We start from the raw sequence: 26580 nt of genomic DNA, 5'->3' as shown, positions 1-26580 counted from the left end.
ATAAGGAGAGGGAGAGGGAGAGGCCATGTGATTCTTTTCATCTCTCTCTCTCTCTCTCTCTCTCTCTCTCTCTCTCTCTCTCTCTCTCTCTCTCTCTCTCTCTCTCTCTCTCTCTCAACTCCTTCAGAGCCATGTGCATTTTCCTTGGAAGACAGGAGTGTAGGAGAATAAGTGCAGCGTACCACGTCACGAGAGGAGCAGCACAAGGTGTGGTAGATTGTATACTAGAGGTGGTGGTGCTGGCTGGCTGTCTGTAGCGGCACCAGATGGTGATGTTGATGAGACATTACAGCTACGTTTTACTGTGCCTACCACCACCACCACCACCACACCGGTATTGAACACCACACCCGGGAGGCCACTATGGCCGAGGGAGGGGGGGTTGCTGGTCTCCCAGGCGACGAGCGCTCGCCCTCTCTCACTCCTCCTCCTCCTGCTGCTGCTGTTGTTGCTGCACTACCCCGTTCTTCCGATGTCTTCCTGTTGCCACTACCAACGCTAATGTTAAATGTTACCACGTCTATCTCATGATTTTGCCTCTGTTGTGTATTACCGCCCTCGCCACTGTCCCTAGCGCCGTTGCTGATGCTCTACCTCTTCCTAGAGCTGCCACTCCTACTTCTGTACTGGGATTATTTCTGTTGCTACTGCTACTGCTGTTGCTAATGCTACTGTTGCTGAAACTCCTGCTCCTGCACTTATTCCTGATCCTTGCTATCTGAGGCGGTACGGGAAACACTGCCCAAACTATGTATATATATTGGAAATGATTACAATTTAGCGAGTGATCAAGATGTTCCTACGAGTCCACGGGGTAAATGAAACACAGATAAGTTCCCAAGTGCACTTTCGTGCAGTAATCACATCAGGGGAGATACAAGAAAGAAATATAACAGTCAGTTGATATACAACGAAGAGACGTAGCTAGGACGCCATTCGGTAAACATGTGATTGTCTAAGACAGACAACGAGCGTATTATGACATAAACTTATTATGTGGTCAAGGTGAATTGTTTACAAACTTTATCAACAATAAAGTCATACAATTTGTATAGACCTTCACTAATATTAAGGTTATAATTCTTTGCGTATCAAATAATAGAAGATTCAATAATATTTCTCGTGTTATTGGCGTTAACAACCGAGATGGCATTACTCCAGCTAATACAATGATCATAGTTTTTAACGTGATTAAACAAGGCATTTGATTCTTGTCCTGTTCTTATACTATATCTATGTTGCTTAAGTCTAACAGAAAGATCCTTACTAGTCTGCCCAACATACAACTTATCGCAATTTCTATATGGCACTTTATAAGATGCATCAAGGAGAACTTTCTGGTGAGTTCCTGATTAAGACATTCTACATAGTATTATTGTAACTGGAGGCAATATTTACATCAAAGGATTTAAGCAACATGGGAAGTAAAGTAAAATTATCATTATTAAAAGGGAGAACTAAAAGATTCTTGGTGTCAATGGAAGGTTTGGGTTAAACTCTATAAATTTATTGCTTTGCTAACTTATGGGATTTATCGATGAAAGATCTAGAGTACTTTAGCTCAGATCCAATAGGATATATCTTCTCAAACTCAGCATCAATAAACTCTGGACTACAAATACGTAATGCCCTAAGGAATATAGATTGAAACGATGATAATATATATATGGTGGCAATCACAAGAAAAATAAAGATGACGGAGTTTCACTTTTGTTGTCCCTGCATCTTCTCGAATCAAGTATTCTTTTGCGATTTACTTGTGTGTGTGTGTGTGTGTGTGTGTGTGTGTGTGTGTGTGTGTGTGTGTGATATATATATACCCTAACCTAGGCCAGGTACCTAATCTATCGACCGGTCTCAATGGGAAGATGAACAGCTAGGTAGAGTGCGGACTGAGTGCCGCGACTAGGATCCTGCTGCCAATTTTCCGTTACTGCTGCTGAAGCTGCAGCTATCAGTTTTACTCCTTTAGCTATGGTCATTAACACAGCTGCTAATATTGCTCTTGCTTTTGTTGATACTTCCACTCCTATTAAGGTTGATAATAATATAATGGCATTACTGTTGCAACCACTGGCACTGCTGTTACTGCTGCTACTACTGGCACTACTGTTATTGTTGCTACTAAAGGCCCTCCTGCCCGGCACATGTCAGGTCCCTAATTCCAGCACTACATCCCAAAGTACACTTCAGGTCCCCAATTCCAGTATATCTTCTAATACTATACCTCTGGTCCATATTCTCTGTAATAGAGCTGAAACTATATCTTAGGTTTCTAATCGCAGTACAACTAAAACTACTCTTCTGGTTTCTAATCCCAATACAACCACTGAAACTACGTCCTCGGTCTACAATCCCAGTACTTATGAAATTACACTTCAGTTTTCTAATTGTAGAACTACCTCTGAAACTTTAAGTTTCTAATCTCAATTCAACTTCTGAAACTCCACTTAAGGTTCTTAATCCTAGTACTACTTCTAAAACAGTCTCAGGTTTCTAATCCCAGTACAACTTTCGAAACTACACTTCAGGCTCCCAATCCCAACAGTACTTCTGAAACTACATCTCCCAGTCCTGATCAGTGCTACTTTTGAAACTATCTTCGTAGGTACTTCCACTAACTCTGTCCTTTCTACTTCCCTTAAAGATAATGTACCAACAGTTATCTTCCCTTCTACTACTGATGCTATCACTGTCTCACTTCCATTAACTCTGTCCTTTCTACTTCCCTTAAAGATAATGTACCAACAGTTATCGTCCCTTCTACTACTGATACTATCACTTTCAGCTACTACACCTACTACTACTGCTACTCACTCCTACACTGACACAAACGTGAGGGTAGTAGCAGTCTGCCCAAGCCAACTCACCTTCCCTAAGGAATTCCATGCTGAAAATACCTTGGCCAAAAATAGTCCGTATGTGGCAAGGAGGCCATTACGCCAAAGTAAATATAAGTTCTTGGTAACCCGCGGCCTCAGTCCCCTCACTCCCTCCCTTACACATATAAAAAGTACTTTTACAGGTTCAGTAAGTAGATGAATGGAATAACCTAAGACAAGAAAACTGTGAAAGCCATCACCATACCTAGGTTTAAACAACTGTATGACGATACAAATTCATAAGAACTACTTTTATAGTATGAGTGGTGCAAGAACGGAATCAAGACATAAATAAAACTGTGAATGCCAACGAGAAACAGAAGTTTACGTAATTATACGATAGTAAAGAAGCCTCAAGAAATTGGGCCCTACGACAGTTCAAATAGGCAATTACACACACATTACGGAGCCTCCATTCGCTTCACCCGGGCAACTCTGGCGAGAGAGTTCCTCCCCTCACCCTCGGCACAGTGCTCTACAAGACAGTCATCTGATATGGCTAGCAGAATAATCGTTAAGAAAATTCCATCTTCGTCGGGAGAGTCCAGATGCAAATCGCTTCCGTTCTCAATCCTTGGCGATGAACAACAACTACGGCGGAGGATAAAATAAAACGGGGCTCAAGTGCTCTTCAGGTGGCAACCGCTGCCAGACCCAACGGTTCGTTCGCCCTACTCATTCGAATTTTCGAGACCTCCCCCCTCTCCACCCGGGGGATGGGGGTGTGATGTTCCGGGACGAGCGAGGTGTGTGTCACGGTGAATGGTGGTGGGTAATGCCTTCATTATCAGGGATACCACGTGAGTGACAGTGTGATTTAAGGCTGTGGTATAAACAGGCTCAGCAGAGTCCCTGTGGCCCACCCGCCACACAGATGGAACTCATCACACTCGTGTTCGGGAAGGTTCCCCTTGACACTATCGCACACACTCACACCGCTCCACTGTACACAACCAGTTTTACAAACATTTCTCTTTGAAACTTCGTATACTACCATAAAAAAAACTTCAAAACGTAGACCATTATAGATTCGAGAAAAAGCCGTTCCATTTCACGTATACGGGGAGGTGTTATATGAGGCTAATGTGTTTGTACAGCGTGAAGCAGGGGGTAGGGCGGAGAGGAGCTCAGGAAGCTCGGGTTGCTTCCCTCAGTACGGAGGTGTTGTGCTGAGCAAGTTGCGAGGCAGAGGCGCCGTGTTCCGTGAAGCGAAACTTGAACCAACTTACAGCAGGACTTATAAACAGGCAGAGAGCGCTCCCCTCCCACCCAACACGTCCCAGCGGTGGGAGGCCAGGACCCCCGACCCTTCGCCTCCCACTTGTCAATAATCAACCCTGCAGCTGGATCTGACTGTGTTACTACACACTGTAAACGTATCTATGTTTCCTTCAACTCAATCTACTTCGTAGAGCAAAAATTCTGGCTATTGAATCTATACCAATATAACATATTCCACTTTGCTTTTGCAGGCAACAAATATATCTATCGTGAAGTTACAATCACTAATCCTTACAAATGATACTTTAAAGATGACATTTCAAGTAGTGTCTATCAACGCCAAATTTTCTCATGCCATTATAAATCTCAGCAAGAAAAGCTGACAGCGTAAAAAGGGAAAGCTATGTATGGCTCCAAGGTTAAGGTCAGGAGCAAGGTAACACACTTGTGTTTACGTGACATGTCAGTTTTGAATCGCTTACTTAAACGGCAACTTTCAAACACGCTTGATCAACTATTTCTTTCAGCTTATGATTGCTAAAGAAAGTCATGCCTGGCAGCTTTCACATGAGAATTCATTTAAATGTAAAATATTCTGAATATGAAGCTATAATTGTACTAGATTTAGAATGCAATAAAAACGCCAAGTATGAAGGAACGCAGTAAACCTACATACCATGCAGTATAATAAGTTGATGAGGCTATAACCGGGTCTGCAACTGTTCAACTCACTACCTAAAAGAGTGAGAAACACTGTGGAACATCCTGTGAAGACACATCTAAGAACCTTTCAAATATCTACAAAGAGAGTCAGCCAGGTTGTTGTTGGTATGTAGGCCAGCGGGACGCAGCCTCGAAACAGCCTGACTGACGAGAACAACACTGCACTTTGGTCTCTAACCAAACCTGGAGCCACGTCCGATGAGGCACACTTACTACCCTTAGGAGAAGGCTGGAACATACACTATCAATGGGAGACAACGCTACACTCTATGTACTAAAGTAAAACAACTTCAGACACTATATATAGGCGGGGGAAATAAGGAAGGAGCGCAGGCTCCACTCACGAAAAACAGCACCCCTCACTATTCACTGGGGGAAGAAAGTGCCACGCACCACTCAATGGCACTTCACACTATGTACCTAGGGGAGCGTAACGGCACAAACCACGAAGGGGGAATGATGGCGCCACGTGTTATCCACGTAGGAAATATGACACGACATTAAATATACGGGGGGACGACAGGCATCAAACACTGTACACGGACGAGAGACGACGCCATCCATTACCCACGGTGTAACAGCCAGCGCCGTTCACTATCCAAGGGAGGGGAACGGACGGCGCCATACACTATCCAAGGTAAGGCAAACATTGCGCTAACCACTATCTAAGGAGGAATGACGCGGCCACACACTATACACCATAGCAATATTTTGCTAAGCTTTATCCGCGTCATGTTTACAAGAATGACGCCGCTAGGCATTAAGGGGACCCGTACCATTTACGCTGAGGTAAGGCGGTACCATGGATTATTCATGGGCAGAAAGCTTGTGCCATGCATTTACCCCATGAAGGAAAGAGCTCCACGAACTAACCACCAAGAAAAAACGTCGCCACGTACTAACCGCCAAGACCAGACGGCGCCATGCATTATCCATGGGAAAAAGACGCTACGCACACTGCACTGGGTGCTGCTGGTGCCTCACTGCACCCACGTGAGAAAAGGCGGCGCCACGCACTATTCACATGACTGAAAAAAAAAAAAAAGCTGGGAGGATACCCCGCATTACCCAACTGAGAAGCGAATACATTCAATATCTACACAAAACATGCCAGCGAACTGGTGGCGTCCAATCTTGAGTGAGAGCGGCAGCCAGGAGCCGATACGATGCCTAGTGACATGTCAGGCCGTCACACATCCCAGGCTGCTTAGCTAGCCTTACTTACCTATCTTACTATCTAACCCGCCATCCACAACAACGGCCAGCCTCACTACTACTCTTACCGTACCTTACCTACTGTCTTCCTCACCAGATTCTGGAGGCTGGTCTACCTCCAAAGGAAGGTTTTGCAAAACCCTGATGCCCCTAGTTCCTCCTTTGAGGTCCTTCAGGCTGTTTGAGGACCCGGTCGTACAGCTATATATCTTACATATCCGAGAGTGTAAAGTTCACTCCCAAGATATTTGTCCGGGAACTTTCTTTTTTTGAATGTTTCTAAAACTTGCCACGTATTAAGTTATAGTTCCCCCCTTTTATCATCAAGGTCACATTGTGTTATAAAGGACTGGTTGGTGTATGCATCGAAATAACTGCAGGTAAGACAGGAAAACTGACTTCTCCAAACGCTGAAAGACATTAACTGATATAAACACTATTAAGATTCAATTTCAGTCTCATACAATCGGTGGTGAAATTAATCACGCTGCATGTTGGTATGCAAATCAGAGGTAAAACTGCGCTTTTGTTCATTAAAGACACCATTCAAGAAAACAAAGACACCTCATTAATCCGTACACGAAAGAAGAAAAACAAACATTTAACACGTCTCGTGCAGTTTCCACACACCACCCGAAATTTAACAATATTAGTATATATACACACTTCACACGTGGCTCGCCTAACCTGAGGGATTACTTAAATAATTAACAGCAATTCTTTTAAAGTTTGCATTGACACTGAGGCTTTCTTAATTACCGCACTAACTAAAACGTTTATTCACTGGCGGCACACACCGACGGCCGCAAATAGGTTTCAGCGAAACCCAATATCGCAATATTAATCCCCTTATTCGCTTGTCACTACCAACGCAATGTCGATTTTCCGCTTGTCACTTAAAGCTATGTCGATTTTCACTGTCACCCGTTAACCTCACGCGTTACTCAACCGATAATAATTATCTGCAGAGGTTTTTATCAAGTGACAGCTCGTGTGGGAATTTAGCAGACTGATGGCGAGAGTAAGATGCGAATTTGGACCAGAATCCTCGGATGGGGATGGCGTCCTGCTTGCGCAGACCGATGAAGCCAAGGCTTAAGATACTTCCACTGGTAATGGCGTCCTGTTAACGTAAACATGGGGCGTTAAAGAAACCATTGTCAGCGGTGTGAGCAGGAGCAGATGTACGACGGCAAATAAAGTACTTGCATACGTTGAGGGAAGTATCCGGTTACAATCTGTCAGCTCAACTCGGTCACAATAAATTACATAAGCAGTGGATACGTCGCTGTGTTGTAAGCTCAGCAGCCTCAGCAACAAAGCTTCTGTGACCAAAAGGTCGCGAAGTACGCCCTCTCCTTTGGTCTGCTCAACCAAAGCTTGATCACCTAACCGTAAACGTTCCCAGCTGCGTGAGGAAACGCGGGCAAAAATCTTCGATGCGTGCTTAAGTTATAAATAGTTGAAATGCTGCAATCTTAATTTTTCTTGTTTTAGGCTATGGTTTCGGACTAAAGTCCACTTCGAGACAAGGTCTTATAAGGAAAATCATAAACAAAAATGAACAAAAGGATAAAATAGTAAAGTTTTAAAGGATGCGGAAAACCTGCTCTTCAAAACGATGCAGGTCACAGCTATGAGGAAAAACATGAGATTGTAAAGAGCTTCAAAGCTTAGCGGCGGCCGCGGGGGGAGGGGGGGGGGGTGGATACAGATATCACAATGGCTCATCCACGAGAAAGCCAAAGGCTACATGAACAATCATGAGATGCAACAACTCGCCGAGTAATACGTGGTCCAGCTAATGGCTAGGGAACAATAGCATCCAGTTCTCGAGAGCAGAAACCGGAGTAATATATTCTGAAGAGGGAAAGAGAACCACAGGTCACGTGGATTAAGCTTTGAAGATGAGCTCATAGGTTGGATTGCCTCTGACTCGATTCTGTGAAGTAGGTATGTAGGGTTAGAACCTCACCAATTGTAACAGCAGTGCTCCATTATGTGGGCGAATCAGTCCTCTGCATGACAGGAGCAGCTGCCCAAAAGAGAAGAATCCTCCGCATCTGAACAGGACTCCTCGTTTCTCTGAATTAGACTCGGCTTCTTGAGCAAGTTGAGATTTATGTTTCGGTAATACCAAGTATGTTTGGGTTGAGTGGCGGAATTACAGAACCGTCTCAGGAGACTGGATGGTTATGTCGAGTCCACAAAAGGAAATAGAGGGGGGAAAAAAATAGATTTTAAGAGGCATTAAACTTAGCTGGGGACGTGATAACCCGACTAGGGAAGAATATAGTTCAAATCAAGGTTGACTGAGGCAGTTATGACAGGACGAAATGTAAGTCGAGCAATAGAAGACGGGAGCAAAGTAAGTCTTACCTGAGCTTATCCAAAACTGATCTGCTAACCTTTCATGTACCCAGTTGTTAAGGAAAGGCCAAAGTCATCCGGCAAACCTGATCTAAGAATGAATATTTATAGTCCACTTCAATTCCCTTTAACTTTCATGTGACTTGCCAAACGAGCACATATAGTTACTTATTAAAATTGAGAACATTAATCTGAGAAGCGTTCCGGATGGCTGGTTGTTCATATCGTTGAGATTGGGTGATTTATAAACACCAATGACGGCATCAAAGCAGCCATCACAGCTAATGCAACAAAGGGGTTTGGAATATCAAACATACTCCCAACTTTACATGCAATTCATGTTATACTCATTTTACGTGAAAACTCCTCCCAGTGGTCTGAGGGGATACAAAACGAGTGCAAATACCTACAATATTTTTGATATGATTTAAACAAACTAATGGATGAACTCCGTAAGCAGAGGTCAGGCTTGGATTTACTGGCCTAAATCAATTCATTTCCATTTACCTGTCACGATACGTATTCGTTACGTGCTGTATAATGCACCATGCAGCAGAAAACCCCTGAAGATTACTCCAAGGTTATACAATAAAGCTAAGGGCAAGGAGTGAGAAAATCCAATATCACATATCTATTTAGTGAAATTCTCTTGACGGGTTTGAGCGTAGTCTAAAATATTTCCGATCCTGTTCACAAAACCAGATTTTTGCTCAGTATAATATGGAGTGACTAATTTCTCTAATACCTGCACAATTATGGTGCCTTCTCTTGACACACTAGGCTAGAAATTCCTTCATTAAATTCCTCCTCATTCAACTAATTCATCTCTCATTTCTACTCGCTAAAATTTCCATTCCTCAACTCTATCCATTAACTTTCATTAACTATGTTGTGGGTGGTTTGGGATGTGTTAATGCACGTGCTAACTTCTATAAAACACAGTAAGCCCTATAAAAAAATAAAAAAAACAACAATTTCTTTATGAATTTTTCCTTTTAACTACTTTGGACAGATACTCTCGCATTTTACTTCTGTATGCTGGAATGCGGTGAAGCCGGGGGAAGTGTGGCATGGATACGAAGATGAAAATTACCACTGTTCATACACCTGACATTTCAGTTTTTGTTTTACTCTAACTGGTGACCTTCGATTAGTACTTGAACTCTCCGCTCACAAGTACTACCAGCAGTGTTCCAGGTCGTTCTAAAATTCATCACAACCCTGATGGCTTGGCAAGTGTGGGGCGGAAGCCAGCACGTCACCAGCTGCAACCCATCGATCAAAACTTGTCACTAGTAGCAATCCATTGGTCAAAACCAAGTGTGTGGTCATAGTGTTGCTGCCTGTTTCTATCGTCACATCACCTCTATTGCTACCTACCTGACCTTCTTGTGTTGTTCCAGATGTTAAGTGAGACAATGATTCTGTGGATTTTTTTTTTTTTTGTCACCATTACTAGGGACAACCTCGAGAGACTCTCCAGTGATTTCCACTCCTTGAACGCGATGATAAAGCCGTACCAACCTGCTCAAGGATCGTACCCTCGTAACCCACATGGTTTAGGGACTAAGTTTACCTCCAACGGGACTTTGAATCACAAGAACTGTTGTCATCAAGAAGCCGTAATGACTAGGCACCCACTGTATCTTCTCCATACAATAATTACCACCGCTACTACTCACGTCACCTTCGGATTGCATGATGCATAAAGAACACTCTGTAACGCCTCCCCGTCCTCAACTTACCTTAGGACGCCAGTTGGAAGGGAAACGGCGGCTACATGATGAATACAGCCTATATTTCTAATATTTAAGAAAACCTAAGCCATCGGAGATACATGTAATGCTAGATCAGTCGTTAAACACATTCGACAAATTCACCAAGAAATGTGGCACACAACACCCATTTTGAACGGTTTGCTGTCCTCACATTTTACACCGTGCACTTTTATTAACTAAGTTACTATCCATAAATTATCACTGTCACTTTAAACGCTCAAGCGTTTCTTTTTTCTGAAGGTGAAAGTTAGTCTAATTACTGTAATTACCAGCCCACATGTTGTGGCGTGGGCAAGACATTACAGGCACTGAACAAACTTTCATAGAATCATAAAAAAATATAGATGGAAATTAGGTAACATACAAAAGTGAGCTGAGTGCCTACTGTATTCTGTACATAAGTACAATAGGGAATGAGTAAGTACCAAGGGTACAACGGTGGAAGAAGATCTCTTTAAAGTTTAAAAATGATAATGTTTCTTATTGACTACATACAGTACTACATTATCTTACATAGAGTACTAAGCTTTGCTATGTATGGCATTCATCTAGTTTACGTAAAGTGCTAAAATATTTTGGAGAGGTTTATACAGAATATACGGTAGGGTAAGTTTACACAGACTAAATGCTAACCGGAATTCTATCATTATCATGACTTACTTCCTGAAAAAAAAAAAATTATTACAATGCCTCACTAATGGACAATGCACGCTGCTCAGAAACGTTATATCTTTTAGCCTGCTATATATTTGTACAAGGCTTCTTTTTTTAAAGGTTTCAGCATTTAATGATACTGTGGAAAAAAAACCAGAGCATTTCTTTATCGCACGACGGTAGGGCCCCTGGCTATGATGGCCTGGGTCACCCGTAGCGTCGTGCTCAAAGACTGCATTGTCGTCCCCAAGGGTTTAACTACTGTGCTCAAAGGGTTAAACACATTCCTGCCAGGTGTGAGGAAGTTCTCCGTAGATCAGCATCCTGTCAGCTTGCCACTGCCTGGTCTCACCCTCCTTTGGTACTGAGTTCGGCGAGCAAACGGTTCCTATCCTTAATATTCACTGGACCATAACATCATCTGCCATACATTCAAGTGGCAGCACACATACACTCTAGGAGGAGGGCAACTTACCTGTCTTAAGTTGATGCGACATTCTGGCGGACGAACGTTCCTTTATCCCGGTATACATTGAGGTGGGGTGACCTAAAAGGTCAGGTCACGCATCCACTACGGTCCACAAAGTAGGTCATGGCATGACAACCTCAGGTCAGGATATTAGCATTATGGCAGCTCCCTCCAGCTCGACGTCTTGCTTGTGATTCTCACCAGTTTACATATAAAACTATGACTAACACTTGGGTCAAATCGTATATTTTCATTTAACAAGCCACTCTCAAATTTGAATTACAAATGAACACTCACATAAACCTTATTGCACTCTACTAACGATATGAACACATATGTACACACACACATAAGGCTGCACTATTTCGGGGAGCGGTCCCACACAACGACAATGTTCTTGCTAAACATCGTCGACACCTTCTACATGGAAGGAGACACTGACACCAACAGTATTGGAAGTTCAGGTACAGCACCACGGGGTTTCATTATCACAATGTTTCACATGACATCACAAAGATACAAACTGGAAGAAGGGAGAGGCGTATAACAACAAATGTAAACATAATGAGGAACGAGGCTGGTGAAACCCGGGTGCACAATCGCACAAGACCGAATTATATCCCCACCTCACTTGCACCGCACCAGCATTTACGTGTGCCCATACAGACACATTTCAGTTTACATAAATTCATAAAATGTACTCTAATATTAAACATATAGGGCAACTTCAGTGTCCTAGTTCTACAAATATAGAAACAAATGCTCGCCTCTTCAAAAGGACGAACAATTTGGTTCACATGCGTCTCATGAGAGCCATTACGACACCCGCGATACAACCGCCTCCCAGAACGATGCAATCTCTCTCTCACCAGTAAATCTTGATCTGCGCCTTACTTGTGTCCTCCCTCCACTTTCCATTATTATCACCCTCAGTATATTCTGTGCGTTATTGGTCTTGTACTTGAATCCACTTACAATGTATAGGCAATTGTATATCTAATCATGCCATATTTTGTATCATACCAACGCAAATATACTTTCCCCCTTTTTTATCCAAGACGAGGACCCTCTGTGTCCCTGGACTGGCTTTAGCCCCCCTGTCACCCTCCATTGTTCATGTATACCCACTGTGCATCCTATACCTGTCCCAACTTTTCTCCATCTATGTGCCCTTCACCCATACAATCACAAACACAACAATGTTTTGTCTATGTACGCTTAAACAAAATCTTTACAATTCATCTCTCGCGCTGGGACCGCTGGGTGGTTTCTTGACAAAACGAACGATACGTTTTCCTTTAGGTAGGTCCATCGTGCATTCTGCATACGCCATGTGTCTGGGCAAAACGAAACCTCCTGATTTTAAAATCTATGCTTCAAGTCAACACTACTGTTCAGTCTGTTTCCAGATGGTAAAGACTTCTAGAGCCATACAGACATGGAGGAGTTCTGCTCCAGCTGCAGAAGACCCTACGTGAACACACCACTTTACCCACAACAAAACCTCGGCAGACGAAACAATAGGAGACCTGCGCTGATCTGATATGAAGAAAGATATGTCTGCACGAAGGTCGTCATACTTTACACTACTTTCAGGCAGATGCAATACACACATACAGTAAGACAGCACACCAACATGACACAACGCCAGTGTATCACCTTCAGACATACACAAACTCCTGGTACAAACAACTTCATCTTCATTAGTGATTTACACAGACAACAACTGAAGTACTCCGAGGACATGTACGCTGACTTGAGTGAACCTAATGTTAGGAGATACAAAACTACTGGTACTGAGGAGATGGTCCCCAGTTCAGTGCTTTGGTGAGATGGTCCCCAGTTCATTGTTGAGGTGAAAAGGTCCCCAGTACAGTAGCGCTGTGGTGACGACACGGTACAGTGTTCTGAACCAGGAGACGAATCATCAGTACATGGGATTTCAGTGGAGGTGGACCTTGGTGCCAGTGAATGTTCCAAACCAAAGCAAATTAACCACTGCTGACTACAGTGAGTCACGGATGTCACATCTGATATAAGGTACAATTTCAAAACCGACGATCCTCTCCATTTCTCTCCATTGGCATGAGTTGTAAGCGTCCAAGCCGTGATGCAGCATTGTGCCAACACCCTATATATTCACATGTATATCTCCTTATCTCTTTCCCTCTGATATTCATACATTTTTGTATCATAGTATCTTTAGTTAGGTTAACCTATTAAGGCAATATTCTGTTGATTTCGCTGTCACATCCGTTTTCACCAATAAGATCCTTTTCCCTACAGGCAACTGTGACGTCAGAGACCTCTAACCAATGAGAAGGCCGGTGCCGTGTAACGGTAACCACTGTCAAAAGTCGCGGCCCAGTGCACGACACAGTATCGTATGACCAGCCGCGTCACCCAACCCCCACCTTTACACTGCCATACATCCTCAACTGACATCACATGGTTCGAGTCATACAGATACATGTACGAGCCACGTTAAAACTACACGTCGGCACGGCAGACACAAAATAATAGAGACGGGCAATGGAAGGCACTTTTCTTAAAGAAATACACGTAGACATCATCAGAAATGCATCCCTCATTTAATACGACCGGCTGTGGTACCAGCCCACTTTCTAGCTAGATCGTAAACACCAGTACATCCTCGCTGGGACGTAGTAGCGACTTGGGCAGAAAGAAACATGCGAGTGGGAGAGAAAGACTCGGGGCGTGTCGACAAACCAAAGTGGTGGAAACGTAATATGGTGGTGAGAGAGATGCTCGGAGTGACAACAAATACTGAGAACAAACATTTGGTGGGGAGGTCAGGCACAAGCGGCTGATACAAACACATAGACAGGGTGGAAGGACACACAAGCGATGGAGAAACATACGTGCAGACGGACACATGAAGTGGTAGCAAGCCACGGGTGGTGGCGTCAAAACAAGTACTGTAGACGGACACATATGGCGGGGAACAAACACATCTGGAAGGGGCAGACAGAACTGAAGACACACACACTCAGGACGCATAATCATAAGAAACGGGGTCAGAGCAGAGTGGTGGGAATACAGAGAGTATACACTTTGTGGGGACATGTTGAAGTAGGTAAGGAGAAGAATATACACGTTGTGGGGACAGGTTAAGATAGGTAGAAAGAGACGCATGCGGTGTGAATAATAAACACAGAAGGGATAAGTGCAGATACACATGAAGAAGACACGTGTGAAATTGATACACGCAACTGGCGGGGGCCAAATATATGTGGAGGAGACATACAATAGTAACGGGAACAAAAAGACGAGGTGGAGGAGACATAAGGGATGGAGGCAGACACAAGTGGTGGGGACAAACACCAGGGAGACGTTAAGTGATGGAGGCAAGACACAAGTGAAGGACACAAACACCATGGTGATCCTGGGTGATGGTGGCAAGCACAGTTGATGGAGACAAGCACAAGTTGTGAGGACACACACACGTGTGTTAAGGAGAGAAATAGGTAAGCGGACTGGTCAGACTCAAGTGGCTGGGAGGGACACAAGCACCTGGGACTGATACAAGAGCTGAGAACATGCGCCAGTGTTGGATAATCACATGGAAGACAGGCTCAAGTGAGACACGCGCGCTGAGGATAAATACAAAGTGTTAAGGAATAATACAAATGGTAAAAACATACGTCCGTGACGGGAACGAACACAAGGGGAAGGGGCATGTACTTGAGGAAGGGGGGAGTTACTAGCGTAGGCAGGGGCTGAGGCACACGTGGTTGGTACCGAGGCATATGGTGGGTGGGGGCCACAGATACACACAGTCAGGGAAGGCAGAGAGCAGCCAACACGTGGCACAGATAAATTAGAAGCCTACTTCTGACAAGTAGGTCCCGTCTCCTCCCGCCCCTCTCGTCTCCTCCCGCCCCTCTTCATGCGTTACACATCTCAGCCGTCGTAACGATATTTATAGTTATGACTAGTTTTACCGTTACAACATGTTAGATTTAGCTAGTTAACGATAACTTACGGTTCCGAGGTCATGATGACTTCCTTAGCAACCATTTTTTTTTTTCTTGTTACATATGACGCCACACACCTCCAACCAAAGAGGGAACCGGTTCAGTAAAACAAAGACTCACTCAACAATGTCCTTGTATGGAGATATTGAGACATGTGGCCTGGACACTCTTGACCATGTGGTAGGCTGAGAGGCCAGCACACACACACACACACACACACACACACACACACACACACACACACACACACAAACCACAGGGAGAGCCACAAGTGGTTACATAAAGATACACCCACCCACCTCCCCCCAAAGGGTCACGGTGGACAAACGGTCTGCCCTCCAGCAAGAGGGTCAGTTAGGGAAGGGGAAACCCTTTTTCATTACTGCCCGGAAAGAAATGAAAGATGACCTGGCTAAGGAAGGCAGCGCGGCGGGGGTAGGTGGGGGTCCAAGCGACGGCCACATCGCATCTCTACCTCCCCAACAAACCGTCTACACCGACATCCCACCACCCACTCACCCCTTCAGAGGCATTTCTTTCCAGGAACACGATGTCCGAATGAGCAATACGTTCATGATAACTGTGACGGAAAAAGGTTCCGAGAGTCCAACGCTGGGACGACATACCTTGTGGTGGTGACCAGCTTCCGGCGAACATAGCATGGACGCCTTTGCCACCTACATCATCATCACCCCCTCCCCCCTCAAACCACTGCCACTGGCAACTTTATCCCACAAGTCAACGACTTAACACGTGAAGTACGACAACTCAACATCACGATAAGACTACTTAACACCCTGCGCATGACGTCGTAACACCTTGAATACGACGACCTAAAATCGTGAGTAGGACTACTTAACACCCTGAGTGCGAAGACGTAACCCCACGAGGACGATGATTCAGGCAACTCACCTCGGTGTGTGTGTGTGTGTGTGTGTGTGTGTGTGTGTGTGTGTGTGTGTGTGTGTGTGTTAGGTCCATCGTCCTCAAGGGTTCTCAGCAGTACTTCATGAGGCTGCCAGTGAGGTGAATGCCTCTGTAAACTCGTCCTCACTCTCCTCAGGAAACATTTATATATTTAGCCCTCAGCACTATCAGGGGCAATACAAGCCACCACTGGCCTAGATTCAAGAAACATCGTCCCGGTTTGATATACTTACAATCAGTGCAGCAGTTGCAGAGAGTAAAGTAACAGCATGGAAATAACCAACAAAAAAAGGAGCGTTACAAGAGTGGCAACAACAGGAGCAGCACCAACTAAGTATAAGCTGCAACAGCCATATAGACAAAGATCCAGCAAGAGTACAATTGTGCTCTCTCTCTCTCTCTCTCTCTCTCTCTCTCTTTTTTTTTTTTTTTTTTTTTTTTTTTTTTTTTTTTTAAAAGAAGGAACAGAGAATTGGGCCAGGTGAGGGTATTCCCTCAAAGGCCCAGTCCTCTGTTCTTAACGCTACCTCGCTAATGCGGGAAATGGCGAATAGTTTGAAAGAAAGAAAAAAAGATATATATATATATATATATATATTACTGACCAAACCTGGGATGTGTATGCAGCTATGTGCTGAATACACAAGGTCTCCAGCCTTTCTGTGTAACCTAACAGGTTATACTATCCATATTAGTGGGCACTGACCCAACCAGTCATATGTGCGTCTAATGTTCTGAATACATGGGGCCCTCAGCCCACCTGTCACTTCTCTCATATTCACATGCACCTGCATAACTCCATACACTAAATTCTGTCAAGTGCCTGTGCTGTCTTGCCAACGCAACAGTATGTAGGACAATCAAAAAAAAAAAAGCAATCTAAAAAAAAAATCCACAGTAACATAATGAGCAAAGGTACAGAAGCATTTGACAATAAAACAACAGGAACTTGAAGAAAAACATCATAATTAACAACAAAAAGAAGCAGCAGAAACAAAACTATATAAGAAGAGCAGCAGCAGCAGCAAGAACAACGACAACAACATGAGCATCATGGACAGGACAGCAACAGAAGCCGGAGCGAACACGGCAAAATTCATTGAGGTCTGGTCAGTGTGGACAATCCCTCCCTCACCCTCACTGTCTCTCCAGTATATAGCATACACCGTACACACTACACTCGAGCCAGCCCTACACCAAAGTCCCTACACTCACACAAGCTCTTTTACACCCATCGCAAAAATAAGCGTCCGTATAATCCTTCCAAGCGGGAGGTGGGTTAGTGCTCATGAGGCTGGCACCTCACCCTCCCAACTCCCGCCCACCCGGCCTCCCTCCGTCTCACACACGATGCCAAGTGGCACTACATACTTTAAATAGCTACTGTCATCCACACCAGACGCAAACACTTGTCAATACTCTTGATTACATCTCACATCTGATTGCACCGTGTGACGCACCTCGGTCATCAGGCCAAAGTGGCTGCGTTACCCAGCGTGGGTAGTCAAGACACGAGGGGGACGGGGGTAACCTTACTTGCTTGCGCAGCACAGATTGTGACTCACTCTGATGAGGAGTTATGTTTCTTGTGATTTTTACTGACCACCCCAGAGGAGCGGCGGGGGCAGGGCGCTACCACCAGCCCTGCCACTGAGTCACAAGAGGCTCTCTGTCTCCCACACATCCTTTAATATTCTACTACACGACCAATCAACCCTCTCCAAACATTTCGGCTACACTTACTGTCAACCACACCACCGGCAAACACTTGTCAATATCCACATCTGCTTTCCAGTGTCTGTAGGAGCCCTGCCGCACACTCCAGTCAACTCTAGTCCAGTAATGGCCACAGCACCCTCTCCTTTGGGTATGATGCTCTGGCCTTTGACCTGACCCTATGGATGCCTGGTGGAACGCCATGCCATCGTAGAGTCGCAGGAAGGTCGTCACGTCGTGCTCAACTCCGTCCAGTCGTGCTTACCTAAGAGTTAACCGCTCATAATAACAGAAGTCGCGGGTAATCCTAGTTGACTGAGCAGCACAGACAGTGAATCACTGTGATGATGAGAACTTAGTTATATTTGATGTTTACGCTACTCCAGCAGAGCGGCGGGGTAAACCCGTACCAACACGATACTAATGAGCCATCCAGTCCCTGTCCCAGTCATATTACTTCGTAATATCAACAGATCACTCACCAGACTTACTCATTCATCATGAGATCATGTAGTGTCTAATAACATTCTAAGTAAATTTCTTTTTTTCTGCTCAGAGATACATGAAAAATACAGGTCGGTATATTGCCGGAGGGGAATACAAATCAAGACAACAATGGATACATACCACTTTATCCCAATTACACAAAAACTATAGAGCTACTATTCAAAAGTAATCACAGTTACGGAGCGGTGAGAAGCTACTGAACTTAAGAATCATGGATCAGTGCACAAATGAAACAATAAGTTCCTCTCATCGAAGTTCCAGAATTTTGTGAAGGAATACTCAAGTTCCTTAACAGGTTCCATGTACTACGGCGCAAGGTGATAAATCGTTTACCTTATGCAGATTTTCTTTTACATTCTGTAGATTTACCGAGTTCTTGTTATAGGAAAAAGATCACCTAAACAATGATCCAACACCAGACACTGGACAATGGATTCCTTCCCAAGTTATTGAGATCTTTCCACTAAGAATCATTACCATTAGCAAAGGTTGGACACGAGATACATGGAGAGGACATCACAGAGAGTGTAGGGAATGAACACGTATAAGGACTTTCCTCTCTAACCGCAGTTATCATAAAGGTCCCACAATTCACAACCACAAAGCCTACACATTCACTCTGTAATCAGATTAACTTGAAGGTTGAGTGGCATGATAACCAAATCACTGCCGATAACAATGGTTCCTGCATGCATGTCACTTATGGTGTTAAATTAGATGGCAAGTGGGCCTTAGGGTCTAGAGAACATGGCCTGACACTCTCAAAGTTCTTCAGACAAGTTAGCGAGGGAACGCTTCGTCTACGGAAAATGGTCTGCCACACTCAAAGTAATTCCCATGAACAAACTTCCCGAGTAACTTCAAAATTCATCATACACACAGGAGTAAGGCAAATGGAAACTGTAACATATTCAACTTTACTGAACGTAAAAAGCAGAAGTAGGGGAGTCTAATCTTTCTCATGTATCATTAGTGTCACCAGTTCTCCCTGTACGCTAACAGTAGGTCAGTAGAAGCGCTAAATATAAACACACACGTGCTACCTAAACGACAACAATATTCACACGGTCTTACCTCCTCAATAAGAGGATCAAGGCAAATCGCTAAAGCGACTAGTGCTCAAAGATGGCTCCCTTGAGCAAGACTGTACGACCCTTGGGGAGAGTGGCCTACGACCTCGTTGTTAAAGGCCATGTCCAACACGTCAACATATCTATGGGTCGCACCGTGATGCTTGAGATACGACACAGTAAAATGAGACTAAGATATGGAGGTGTTAGCCTGCATATGGAGGGAGTTTCTTTACGACTCAAGTGCAAACAGGTGGCATTACTAGATAAATAAGCAAGTTGTATTTCCTCAGAATTATCATTATCACTTCATGGGGAAGACTGACTGACTGACTGACTGATGATGACTTTTTCCCTGAAGAGCGATGCTATTCTCGAAGCTAGATGACGGAATACTCTAAACAGAATATTCTAGTCAGCAAAATCTACAGAACCAAATAAAAGCAGAAATATAATCAATCAATTCAAAACGTGCTTCACAGAAACACAAAACTCATGTTGCAGCATTCAAGAGCCTGATTCATCAAACCTTCACCAGGCAAACTTCAAAGACCAAACTGCCCGGAGAGAGAGAGAGAGAGAGAGAGAGAGAGAGAGAGAGAGAGAGAGAGAGAGAGAGAGAGAGAGAGAGAGAGAGAGAGAGAGAGAGAGTTCCGGAAATCGAATTAAGATTATTTAACAAATTACAGTGCTCAAATTACAGAGGTATAAGTTTGTTGAGTATTCCTGGTAAATTATATGGGAGGGTATTGATTGAGAGGGTGAAGGCATGTACAGAGCATCAGATTGGGGAAGAGCAGTGCGGTTTCAGAAGTGGTAGAGGATGTGTGGATCAGGTGTTTGCTTTGAAGAATGTATGTGAGAAATACTTAGAAAAGCAAATGGATTTGTATGTAGCATTTATGGATCTGGAGAAGGCATATGATAGAGTTGATAGAGATGCTCTGTGGAAGGTATTAAGAATATATGGTGTGGGAGGCAAGTTGTTAGAAGCAGTGAAAAGTTTTTATCGAGGATGTAAGGCATGTGTACGTGTAGGAAGAGAGGAAAGTGATTGGTTCTCAGTGAATGTAGGTTTGCGGCAGGGGTGTGTGATGTCTCCATGGTTGTTTAATTTGTTTATGGATGGGGTTGTAAAGGAGGTGAATGCAAGAGTCCTGGAAAGAGGGGCAAGTATGAAGTCTGTTGGGGATGAGAGAGCTTGGGAAGTGAGTCAATTGTTGTTCGCTGATGATACAGCGCTGGTGGCTGATTCATGTGAGAAACTGCAGAAGCTGGTGACTGAGTTTGGTAAAGTGTGTGGAAGAAGAAAGTTGAGAGTAAATGTGAATAAGAGCAAGGTTATTAGGTACAGTAGGGGTGAGGGTCAAGTCAATTGGGAGGTGAGTTTGAATGGAGAAAAACTGGAGGAAGTGAAGTGTTTTAGATATCTGGGAGTGGATCTGTCAGCGGATGGAACCATGGAAGCGGAAGTGGATCATAGGGTGGGGGAGGGGGCGAAAATTTTGGGAGCCTTGAAAAATGTGTGGAAGTCGAGAACATTATCTCGGAAAGCAAAAATGGGTATGTTTGAGGGAATAGTGGTTCCAACAATGCTGTATGGTTGCGAGGCGTGGGCTATGGATAGAGATGTGCGCAGGAGGATGGATGTGCTGGAAATGAGATGTTTGAGGACAATGTGTGGTGTGAGGTGGTTTGATCGAGTAAGTAACGTAAGGGTAAGAGAGATGTGTGGAAATAAAAAGAGCGTGGTCGAGAGAGCAGAAGAGGGTGTTTTGAAATGGTTTGGGCACATGGAGAGAATGAGTGAGGAGAGATTGACCAAGAGGATATATGTGTCGGAGGTGGAGGGAACGAGGAGAAGAGGGAGACCAAATTGGAGGTGGAAAGATGGAGTGAAAAAGATTTTGTGTGATCGGGGCCTGAACATGCAGGAGGGTGAAAGGAGGGCAAGAAATAGAGTGAATTGGAGTCATGTGGTATACAGGGGTTGACGTGCTGTCAGTGGATTGAAGCAAGGCATGTGAAGCGTCTGGGGTAAACCATGGAAAGCTGTGTAGGTATGTATATTTGCGTGTCTGGACGTGTGCATGTACATGTGTATGGGGGGGGGGGGGGGTTGGGCCATTTCTTTCGTCTGTTTCCTTGCGCTACCTCGCAAACGCGGGAGACAGCGACAAAGTATAAAAAAAAAAAAAAAAAAAAAAACAAATTCTTTCTTTTACGCTGATATAACTGAACATCTCGTGACAGAATCTATAAACATAGAATTCTATCAGCATAAATCACATTCTCCCTATACAAATAAATATATGCTTTCTGACCTTTCATGCTTTTCACCACATACCCACAAACTCAGCTACGTGAGCTGACGAACACTATACAATCCTCACATCGAAATCAATTCAGATTTTTCAGCGCCTGGCACTAGGATTCAACTCTTTATATAATGCAGTGTCCTGCGTTTACCCTGCCTTGCGTTAACTTCGAAGGTCTTCTAGAAACCTTTACAGTTCGGCTTGAGTATAAGATGTCGAGTTGGGTCATTAGGTCAACCAGGCAGTCGGAATCCGCTGCCTGCTAGGCCCACATAACCACCACAACCTGATGGGTCTTGATACGTTTAGTCAATATTTATCCACAGCCTTCCTAATTTTGTTTTCGATACACACCTCACTGTAATCCTGACGGCGGGAGACAAGTGTGTTAACGCCTTGAACTCCGTACGTACACACACAAGGTGTTTGCTCTGGTGCACATACTGGACCTGTTAATTTCAGCGGTTAGATTTCAGCGAAGTCTTCCATGCCTGTCGTGCCAATATTCGTAAGTTTGGGAACCATGTCTCGCTGGACTTAACATAAATAATAGTATATCTCCCGTCCGCGCTCCTAAGCGGTACGGCCTCCTCGGTGGTTTCAGTCGTGCCCATTATTCTAAATCCTTCGCACCGTTAATGCGGGCCGTGAAAAATCTTTGTACACTTTCGAACTCTTCAATTTCGTCCGCTCTAAAAAGGTTATCACATAGCAGTGTTCTATTCCTGTGAGTAGTAGCGCCGAGAGAGAGAGAGAGAGAGAGAGAGAGAGAGAGAGAGAGAGAGAGAGAGAGAGAGAGATTAGTGGTTTCTCATACGTTTGTTTTAACGCAAGATCTAGCCTAGCCGCTTCTTGGAAAAAGCTACTTTTCCTGTTAATAATTCAGGGCACCAAAGCGAAACTACAAGACAGGTCTCGCGATCATGTTCGTACATCAATGTGGTACCATAACATATTGATGATGATGTAATAACATTGGTCTGGCAAGACATCTTTTTTTCACGGTAAACTTTTTCAAGATTCGGAGGAAAATATTGGTTACATCGTAGGCGACAGTCACAGTATTATTAAATGGACAACTCCCAGTTGTACAGCATAGAAATGATAAAGGAAATCAAACGTGTGTGTTGCGCTTGGATATGAATGACACTGATATGTTATCTGAGATCTCTACCATCAAATCGTAAGGCACATGGCGTTAAAAGCGAGTCAATGAATCAGCAAGTCGAAATAAAAGTAGCTTAGGTGGTCCAAGGAAAACTGCATATAAAGTTCATGTGTCCGGTTCAGAGTCTATTAAACCACCCTTCTATATACTTACTTGTCACACTCCAATCAGTTTTCCAACCTATTTTCATCAGTAAAGCAAATCGGCAGTGGAGGAGTCAATTTCTAAGATATATCACCCTGGAACATCCAGACAGCGAGGATCTTATTCCTTTGGCCAACACAGTCTGTAGGTGGCAACGTTCACAGCCAACCAAATTGGTTTTCCTGACTCGTACCCCCACAAGTGTCCTCCTTCAGTACGGAACGTGGGTATGGAAATCTTTAAGCAGACGACGCTACTCAAGCGGGTGTCTCTAACAACACTTAATCCTTGAACATCCCCTCTGCGGGAGGCAACCAGACTCAACAACTTCAAACAAGACTCTATACATAAATATAAATAATCACTGTGGAACTTGGGTAAATAAAACTCAACGACAAAGCCACAAAAAGGTTACCACAAAATGCACTTGAAGAGATGTAAAATCGAGCCACAATGTAACATCAAGAACACGAACATCAAATCCATATTAGAACGCCACAAGGTACAATAGCCGTGACTAGTCTACTGCACAGATTCAGGCAAGTACCAGAAGGACAAAAATCACACTTGGCAAAAGCTACGGTCCTTTCCATATTTACCTACTCGCCTTGCCTCTTAATTCACGTAAGTACAGTTACAGATGGTAGGAAACGGGCTCTACGAATCATCACACACTGGAAATACCGAGGTACAAGATCATAAAGTTAAAACCGATTAGAACAAGCTTATGAAAAAAAAAAAAAGGAGGAACTCGAAAACAACAGAAACAAACTACAGATATATCCAATACCTCGACTGCAACACAAACATACAAAGGCATTCAAACACCAGACGAATGGATCCCAACCAGCTGTTTATGATAGAGGAAGAGATCACAAACTCATAAATTAAAGTGCTTAAAGACGAAGGCCATAAGGACGTTTCAAAAAGAAAATCGTGTAAAATTCCATATAACTAAGGAGGTGCATTATAATGTCAGTTGTGGAATAACGGCGAAAGAGACCTGGTATCCACAGAGCCTCAAAGCCATCAGAAAGGCACCAGCCAGCCGTCGAAATACACAATAAACAAAGCCTAGCCCCAAATTTCTTGCCTAAACCAACAAACATCACCTCCCACCTCCCTCACCCACTCCAAGTCCGTCGGGGTTAATGAATAAGGCGCCAAAATTACAAATCCCACAAACCAGACATATAGTTCCGTTAACCCTACGCCTTACATCTGTACACTCTATCTATATCTATCTTCAATTTCTCATCTGATTCTTCCCGGTCTAAACCAATCCTCCCCCACCTCCTAACCACCTAATACAAAAAATAATTTCGCCTTTTGGTTTAAGTGCGCTGCCCAATGAGTCACTCCACACAAGGTCACGGCGAAGACGTTCGCTCTACACACAAAAGACTTCATTTAAGGGGCATGTAGACTTGCAGCAGGGGTCAGCACCGTGGGTCACCACTACACCGGGGTGAGTCAGTACAAACATAAGCCACACCACATCGTGATGAGCGAGCACAAAGACATCCTTACACCCCTCCCCTCCACCTCCACACGCCCACCCGCCCGCCCGCCACACAACCACCACACGAGGCTGGCCATCCCCACTCACACACACCACGACCGACACAACTCCATGTCCCACGTCTCGGTCAGTATTTACGCAGGCCTGCGGGCGGCAGCAAGCAGGGGCAGACATCCGCAGTGACAAATTTACCAGTTACGTCCAAAGGTGCCACCACACCTCTGCTGCCGCTGACTAAACGGATATAATAGCCTTGGAACCCCCCATGACAATAACGCCACGATATGACACCTTGCGATTATTTATATATATATATATATATATATATATATATATATATATATATAGAGAGAGAGAGAGAGAGAGAGAGAGAGAGAGAGAGAGAGAGAGAGAGAGAGGAAAAAATTACAAGAGGAATGATAGCACACAACAGAAAAAGTTATGGAGCTGCGAATGAATGGCGTACTGTTCTGGCAGAGAAGTGAATACCAAAAGATATGAGAAGAGAAAACACATTTGAATGATGAACAAGGCGAAAGAGACGTGAAGGTAAACAAGTGCATCTTTAAAGGAAATTCCACAGACTGTGGACGAAAATGAGGAGAGGCTTGAGGGCAAAAAAAGGGGGCAAGCAAGTGACTATACACGTGGTAAACTGGGGGGAAGACTGGCCCGGTGTCGGGCATGGATGCAGAGGAGTCAAGTGATGGGCTGTTTCCAAAGCGGGCCCCTCACCTGGGCCAGAGACACCTACCACACCAGGCAAGGCAATGAGAACCAGCTGGTGGCTTCAGACAGTGCCACACCCGTGTGACTCACAGCTACAGCACCAGTGGCCAGGTCACAGGATGTGGGGTAGTGGGCAGGGCGGCTGGAATGCCCCCTTCATGCTGACGGACGGAAATGCTGTCACACATTTCCAACCACGACCCTTGAAGGTGGGTGGGTGGCGAGGCACATAGGCGCTAAACAACCACGACGTCCACATGACGCGAGAGGATTTTACGGATCAATTGTCTCAATGCTCTGAATCATTAGGGATGACAGCAACGTGAAGAATCGTCAGTGCAGCACCTGCTGCAGGAGGAAGGAAGTGTGCCACAGCACAAGTGATACTCATCAACGGTGGAGCACCTTATTCCCAGCACAGGGCGTGCAGGTGGGGACGAGGGGAGCCTAGCCCTGGCTTGACGGGCACAACCTCCCCACTCAAGGCAACTATGACACAAAGTGATAACGCATCCGACACCAACAATAATATTCCGATATCATCCACGCATAAAGGCTACAATGAACAATGTTCAACAGCATTAAACAAACGGAATCATATCAACAGATAATGGCGAATAGAAAGAAGGGAATGCGATAACTTAACAGAAATGTTTAGTATTATTTGGAAAAAATTACTTGACAGATGCACATGCGATTCGTTGGCCAACTTGGTGGTACAGATGTCAATAAATCCACAGCGTCGACAGGTGTGTGTGTGTAGCAGTATTTCTCCCAGACGACCCGGCCAACACCTCACCAGACCAGAAAGATAAAGAGAGACAGAGAGGAAGCAGGCACCAACAACCCGTTACAGGTAATTACATCATGGCTTGCTAACCAACCGTGAAAATCGTGCTCATGACACTCTACGTTTGTGAGCGTCACCAGTGCGTTGTTCCGCACCTGCTCTAACGCAGCTCAAATGGGTAGTTTGATCACGCCATCAACTCTACTCTTTTCCTTCTTACCAGCTCTACTATGACCAGAGTGTTAACGAACACGGAGAATGGAATCAAATGCACACTACTTCCTTCACTAAACGCAAGACTTGTACACCTGCTTGACAAAGAACAATGCTAAAACATAATGGCAGGTAGAAACAGGCATAAATCTCCACTACAACACAC

General features: G+C 44.3%; 1 protein-coding gene across 6 annotated transcripts in view; it reads right to left on the bottom strand.

The window, feature by feature from the left end:
• trio (trio Rho guanine nucleotide exchange factor) overlaps positions 1 to 26580 on the bottom strand; it is a 630725-nt gene that overhangs the window by 553380 nt on the left and 50765 nt on the right. For 3 of the 6 annotated variants that reach the window (XM_071671117.1, XM_071671160.1, XM_071671133.1), the window contains exon 2: positions 11319 to 11835. The exons of 2 other annotated variants lie outside the window; for them this stretch is intronic. In XM_071671117.1, coding sequence (XP_071527218.1) covers positions 11319 to 11376 — 58 coding nt within the window. In that variant the 5' untranslated portion in view covers positions 11377 to 11835. The remainder of the gene's footprint in view (positions 1 to 11318; positions 11836 to 26580) is intronic. One more of the 6 variants, XM_071671140.1, reaches the window with a different exon arrangement.

This window comes from Panulirus ornatus, chromosome 2, assembly GCF_036320965.1.
Source record: "Panulirus ornatus isolate Po-2019 chromosome 2, ASM3632096v1, whole genome shotgun sequence".
NCBI lineage: Eukaryota > Metazoa > Arthropoda > Malacostraca > Decapoda > Palinuridae > Panulirus > Panulirus ornatus.
The sequence above is the reverse complement of the archived record's forward strand: the minus strand, read 5'-3'. Positions and strand labels throughout refer to the sequence as shown.